Here is a 7,381-nt window from a genome sequence, read left to right as displayed (position 1 = left end):
ATGGATCCAGGAATGTCATACTTAAACCTTCCCGATGGCTACCATGCCCCTCATGAACTCAAGGTCACTGTATTCAAGGTAGTGTATGCCTCATCAGTACCTTACTATATCTGTTTATGGTTGATCAAGTTCTCACTTATCAGCTTGTACTATAGACTAATTCCCACAGGAACCAAGACCAGAAAACTGCTGCATTTCACTGCTGGTCTGACTTTGGTAGCCAGTTTGGTCATTCTGTTCTTGAACCTGTTCTTGTGTGTGCCCATCTCGTTGAACTGGGCTCTTGATAACACCACCAAAACTTGTTATTCGTCTACTGCTGAGACGCCGTTCATTACATCGGTCATTTTGAACTTGATTGTGGATATCCTCATCTTTTCACTACCATTTTCGGTCATTCGTAAACTCAAGAGTGTGGGTAAGAAGCAAAAGATTGGTCTCATTGCCACTTTCTCAGTTGGTATTGTAACCATTGCAATTATTGTTGTTCGTGCCCTGATTGTGGCTTTGAGTGGTTCGATCTCGGTAGCCGCTATTTTAACTGCCATTGAGTGTTTTACCTCGATGTGTGTTGCTTGCATGCCTGTCATGAGACCCTTGTTCAAGGTCAGACTGTTCAAGATCCGCCGTCCTCGTCTCCGCAGTTTCGGAAGCTCTGGCGGCAAGCTTTCTGACAGCCGTTATGTCGACACTGGCGACATGGAGAGCACTATCTCATTTAATGAAGAGCCAAACAACGTTCCTTTGCAGCGTTTGGAGAAGACTAATGTAGTCGACTACCGAAGCCCAATGCCATCTCAGTCCATGAACACCATGACCACCATTGTGACGACGCCAGTCAACCACCAGGTCAACAACATGCGCCAGTCCAACCACGGATCGCTGGATGATGACCTCGACCACTCGCCCACAAGTTCCCCTGTACTGTTACAACAAGTACGTCTCCAACAAGAACAAGAGCGTCTACACCCCATCTCAACCAACCAACAAAACCAGATGCCCTACCACATGGGCCCACCACCCGTGAACGCCTTCCCCGGCCCTCCTGTCCCGGCCTACGTGTCCAACTCACCCCTCCCTATCCCACCACCTCCCAACTCGCGCAACCAGGAGGAATACATCATGCCCAGCTACATCCTAAACGAGCCACTACCGAACCCTGTTATCTAGGGCGCTTACGATTTGTTTTCTGTCTTGTTTGTACTTAATTTATTCATGACTCTTTCTATATACGGGTGCTGCCTCCGGGAGCAACGACTCGAGCGCAGCGAGAGGAGCAGCGGGGTCTGGGGCGGAGCCCCAGCCGCCGGAGGCAAGAACCCTTTCAAAACTATGGCTCAGTAGAGCTTCCCTCTCCTAGGGACCGCTGCAAGATCACGTTGTCTAGCCACCTTCCTAGCTTGAAGCCCACGTTCTTCATTGTCCCGATTTCTTCGAAGCCATGACGTCTGTGGAGCCTGATGGATGCTTGGTTGTTGCTGTCGCCAACAACGGCCACCATCTGGCGGAAACCTTCTTTCTCGCACCGGTTGATCAGCTCTTGTAGCAGTCTCGACCCCACCCCCTGTCCAGAATATGCCTCGTCTATGTACACCGAGTTTTCAACTGTTTTAAAAAATGCTACTCGGGGTCGATAGGGCCCTGCATAAGCGTATCCGACCACGAGGCCGTTGCTTTCCGCAACCAGGTAGGGATAGTTTGCTCCCGTGAGAGAGGCCCATCTTCGCTTCATCTCATCGGTTGATGGTGGGTCTATCTCGAAGGTCGCCGTACCAGTCAGCACCTGTGGTGCGTATATAGCGGTAATTCTTTCGACATCTTTGTCCGTAGCATCGCGGATAACAATCTCGCTTTGAACCATGGTTCAACAAGGTTTGATTCCTGACCACACCCCGGGATATTGTCGAAATGCCGAAAAATATCTGACCAAAAATCAAATGGATCGTCATATGCATATATATATATATCTGCATGACTGTCGATGACTATTTCTGCCCGACTGATGGTATCATACCTGCATCGAAACTCATGCGCTGTTTAACAAGCATCCCAGCTCTGCCTCCGGCGGCTGGGGCTCCGCCCCAGACCCCGCTGCTCCTCTCGCTACGCTCGAGTCGTTACATTGGGGTCCCAACTCGTGCTCGGTCGCTGGAATCATCGAGTCGAGTGCAGTGGGAGGAGCAGTGGAGTCTGGGACGGAGCCCCTGCCGCCGGAGGCAGACCCCTTGTATACCCAAATGAAATGGACGTAATATATATAGGTATATGTTAGAATAATGATCCCGAATCACTACTAATACCCCCAATAACGATCAAGATCAAAATCAATATCAATATCAAATAAAACAAAATAAAAGAAAAAAATAACCGTCATCAAAAATCATCCCATATATGGATTCGTGTGGAATCTCATCTCATAATCATAAGTAAGTAGCTCAGCGTGTAGTCAATCATAAAAATAGTCAGTCATCGGCATCTGGAAAAAGGGTCTCGGAAATACTATCTCAACCGAGTTGCATCGTATTGTCATTTCAGTTGTCATCATCATAGTTCGTGTCATAAATGCTCCTGTTGTGTTTGTTTCGTGCGTGGTCCTTGTCAGACGAATAATTTAGTCTCGTTCTTAGAACGACGATGGACCTCCAGAGTAAGCTGCCACTAGACCCAGACCCTCATATGCTGACGAGCCTGCTTTTGAGCTTCGCCTCGCTGTTTTGGCCGCCACTTTTCTCTGTTCCGGTTTAGCATCAGCATTGGGTGGAGTTCTTGATACACCGGCCCGTGCCAGATTTAAAGCTTCGTCATGAGTGATGCCAGACTGTGAAAGTGACCTTGGCTTCTGTCTTTGAAATCCCGATTGACCTCCCAACCTTGGTGATAGTGGTGAGGTGGCAAGAGCTTCTTCACCAAAAGGGTCTGACGAATCAGATTTTTTCATCTCCTCTCTTAAAATTGACAATGATGGTCTCTGACCTGTTTCAGGACAAGAGTATGAGTTCGATCGTTTGTGAGAATCCAGTGCTGAGCCCAATGAAGATGTCCCAGTAGTAGTGGTTGGTGAGGTTCCTGCTGCAGAGGAAAACCAGTCAAAAATCGATCCCCGTCGCCTTGGGGCTCCAAAATCCCTCGAATCCGTGTTTGTGTTCTTATCAGTCATTTCTCTTTCTTGTGATATTTGTTATTGCTAGATGATCTTGTCTCTCTACCCGATATACCTAGTAGCTAAACAGAAAGCGAGCGACAATCTAAATTGTAGCTCGTATCCCGTTTGTCGGTGGCGCTAAATATTATTCTACCGTGGCAATAAAAATAGCTAGATTGGAAAATCGTAGGATTTCTGTTTATCGACGGCTGTTACCAGGCCCTCGAATTCCTCTGTTAGTCCACTAGAATTAATTAAGTCTGTTGAGTGATGATCAAATAAGTCTACGTGCTATGCGTGTTGATTTGTACGTCTCCCTGCAGACAGCTGATATGTTAGACAACCACAGTTAGGTGTATCGGTCCACTGATAACACACAGCCTTGTTTCCTGGTCTAGATATATCTCGTAGAGACGATAAGAGCAAGATTGATCTATAGCACAATCTTGGTTTGCAAGTCTTGAGTTGTGTTGTTTTGTATTGTATTGTATGACTCGCTGATTGATACTCAACAGATCGAACTCAACTAGGGCTTTAGTCCTGCTATGACTAGTTCAAATAATTGACTGCTATCTGGAACTTTCTAGTGCTCAACTTTTTGTTAAGAAGAAACACAATATCAGAATAAAAAGTTGCCACCCCGTTAAGATGATCTTGATTTTGGTGACTGTTAACAAAGAAATGTCACTAATAGACTCTATCTGGACAAGCAGGTCAGCTGTAGTTAACTTTTCCGAGAAATTATTACTTTAAACGCAGTGTTGTTGCTTTGTTGAAAAATATCCTTCAAAATAAACTACCGTCTTCAAATGCAAAGTAAAAAATCCAAAGTTCAGTTGTTTTTAATTTAGTTTGGAAAGGAAAATAAGAAGCAGAATGAAAAGAAATTGAAAATAATCTAACCATACCAATCTTATATATAACCCCACATTAGCTGCTGACTGATATGCTCCTGGCCCTGATTGTCGGTTGCATGACGCGGGGAGCCTTCGGGCTGAGTAACATGCTGCATTTTGGGAATACTAACAGTTTATAGGCTAAAGAGTATGCGCGATTACGATAGCGCGCGCCATTACCACATACCACTCTCAACCTTACTCAACAGAAAGGAAGCGTAAGCGAGAAAGTGCGAGCGAGTCTCATTGAATAATGACATGTGATAGCGAGAAAGCTAAGTCTTGCGTGGTGCCACTTTTGAACATATGATTTTCCACACAAGAACTTAGGGTCGTCACCACATATACCACAAGCTTTAGGGGAATATCTTATCATTCGCAATTGGCAATATATGAGACTATATTTGAGATAATATGAGATACTAACTAACGAAACTGCAAATTGTGCACCATTATATATGACCCCCTTATATATAATCTATGACAGGATAAATATAAATTAGCCATAACTACCGAAGGTCATGACGATCAAGTGGGTTACGAGCCTGTCGATCTGGTGAGATTGGCACTGGGATCGCTCTTCCCCGCTTTTTACTTCTGCATGTTATCGTGCTTCTCCGCAAGCAGGTATGGTCTCGTGATTGCCAATAAAAACCTAGCAGCTGCCGGATAAAGCCCACCCCACGTGAGATCGACCACTGATTAGGTTTGTGGTGGGCCGGTTGTGGGGATCTAGACAGTTGAGTTGATGAGTTCGCTTTGGACTGTCACAATTTGGATTTGGATATATTACTGAGAGAATTGTGAATCAACCACTGGTTCAGACCCCGTCATTCACAGTTCCTCTGATAAAGTTATCAATTGACCTAGGGATAGTTAGCTGGAGCTGCTATAATTTAAGAAGACTTGCAATTGAAATGAGTGGATAACCTAAGGACCAGTAATTCCGCGTATGTTCACTATGTTACAATGGAAATGATGGTGGGGGCTGGGGGCCTATTCGCTCATTACAGATACTTGTTTGCCATCAAAGCGTGCTAGAAAGTTATTGAAGCCCACATTGCTTACCGCTAAAACTAATAGGCACTCATCCATTATATGAGAAGTACTCTCTCCCCACGATAGAGCGGGATTAGTCCCACTAGGCACCAATTTCAAACTACATGTTGCAGAACGAACCCTTCGATTGCTCACTAGACTGGGCAGTCATAATGTAGTTACCATCGAAAATGGAACTTCCTTCCCAGAGTCGATGCTTTAGGGTGGAAAGAAGCCGGCAGCTTTTCACGCAGAAGATGAACATATGGTCATGTTGGGAGTCCCTGAGTGTAGGCAGATGGAGATAATGCCTTCCGGCCGACAAACAAACGCCAAAATGGAGCACTCTACAACGTCAACTAAAGGGTCGGTACAAGGATAATCACGAGAAAGCCTGAGTGAATAGCAAATTCTCAAACTCAAAACTTGACGAATTGATCATCGATTGAGATCGTAGACTGTTATACAGCACTTTACAATCTTTTCGGTCTTACCATGTACTTGTGGGTAAATGTTTCATCGTTTTCATGTAAAGGATGCTGAATTTCTATTTCATTGCGGCAGGCTATACGGACCGAAGCAGTTTTTACCTTCTTATGTGTTAAGCATACTCTCTGAATCATTTGCATTTGGTCCAGATGCTTACTCAAAGCCTAGACCATACTTCTGCCTATGCAGCACATACAAATGATAAATCAAGTACTAGCCAGATATAGTTGGCGCACTACTCTAAAATCACCGTATAATAACGTCTGTCTGGGAAAACCACCCTGAAGACGGGTCCCAATTATCAGCCATTTTTAAAGTACCATTCACCAGCAGATTTCCCGGACCTTGATCTTGCGCGGTAATGAGGGAAATTCTTGTGGTTTCATTTTAACAACATAAGATACGGATAAAACTCTAGTTGCCCATTGCTATTTAAGGTGGGGCAATCCAAGATGAAGCTCGAGGTGGTCATCTAGGCGCGTCAAATAGGCTGGTATTCCATACAAAGACTCTAGTTCATAATTGCCAACACATTTGCAATTTGCATCATGGTTGTACTGGGAGATAGCATGGACAACAAGAGCAATAATTCCTATGTTTATCGAGTTAGCCACAGTATATCTTGAGTGCTTGGTTATTTTATAAAATTATTTATCATTATAGTATAACAAGACAATAGAGAGATTAAAAAAAATGGTCACTTTTGTGTTTATCTAGATCGCACCCTAGTTTTCCAAGGAACTCTGAAATCTATCACCAAAACAAGTGAGTTTGTGAATGAAATAGTAGAGATACAAAAGTCAAGACAAGAAAAGTTAAGATTATTACAAATAGAGATATAGAATTAATTAGAAGAACCAATAGTGTTATGACGGTGGAGGTTGGAAGGGCCCAGTGTGACTCTAGTTCTGAAAAGGTCCATGCAAGTTGAAGGCAACCATTAGTGTCGTGTGAAGAGCAACTACCATTCCAATAGAAGACCAGCGTATACCGCCCAAATAGACAGGACTTGAAGATTGGATAAATCTTCTAGGTATGGCCCGGGGGCCAGTACCAAGCTACTAATGTTACTGAAATCAGTCCTCAGAACTAAGAGTAGCGGGGATTGCCTGTCAGGGGTCGAGATGGTACAGCCGATACAAGGGAATCATGGTAGAAAAAACTCCAATTGGGAAATGAGATCACTGTGATCCTAAATGGGGATGAACTTTGGATGGAAAGAGGACTCAACATCAGAGTATGACTCGGGGTGCCATACTAGATCTAGGCTGTCGCAGACTGGATACCACGTCGCGCCTGGCCTAGTCTTGGGGGTAAGGTGTGAGTCGGTGTCCTGAGTTCGTCCACTGCTCAGCAAGCCAAGAGGGCTGAGCAGTAAGGATGCCAGTGGTGGGGTTGCCCAACTGTCGAACTAGAGTGACCTGGGTAAATGCCAAATTAATGAAGAATAGTAATGCCGTCTGAATTGGATAATTGGTTCTTGTCTTGATTCGATTCAATGTAGTGTTGATGTTCAACTAGTGTTCAACTTTGGATGATGGTTTCCGAAACAAGTGTCGAAGTTTCTTTGATTTCTCTTTACCAGTAGAAGAGATTTTAGACTTCTTGAAAGGGTTCCATGATGACTTGACTTCCTTTTCTGGTGTGAGGGCAGGTGTAGTGGTTCCACTGGTAGTAGGTTCCTGGTGATCCTGATGTCCTCTGTGTTTGAACTTTCGGAATAACTTCTTGACTGGATTTTTCTTCTTAGGAGTCGCCGGTGTCTGTAAAGGCGACATGCCGGCTGGGTCCCAGTTCTGGATTGATACCTCTTGAA

General features: G+C 44.5%; 1 protein-coding gene across 1 annotated transcript; it reads left to right on the top strand.

Annotated features, from left to right (window-relative positions):
- On the top strand, positions 1 to 1,170 carry AWJ20_5042 (uncharacterized protein; the record flags this gene model as incomplete). The annotated part of the gene is made up of 1 exon (XM_018882158.1): positions 1 to 1,170. One exon carries the CDS (start codon positions 1 to 3, stop codon positions 1,168 to 1,170), a length of 1,170 nt encoding a protein of 389 aa, XP_018736563.1.
- Between the last annotated feature and the right edge of the window lie 6,211 nt (positions 1,171 to 7,381).

The sequence above is a fragment of the Sugiyamaella lignohabitans genome, chromosome D, assembly GCF_001640025.1.
Source record: "Sugiyamaella lignohabitans strain CBS 10342 chromosome D, complete sequence".
NCBI lineage: Eukaryota > Fungi > Ascomycota > Dipodascomycetes > Dipodascales > Trichomonascaceae > Sugiyamaella > Sugiyamaella lignohabitans.
The sequence above is the reverse complement of the archived record's forward strand: the minus strand, read 5'-3'. Positions and strand labels throughout refer to the sequence as shown.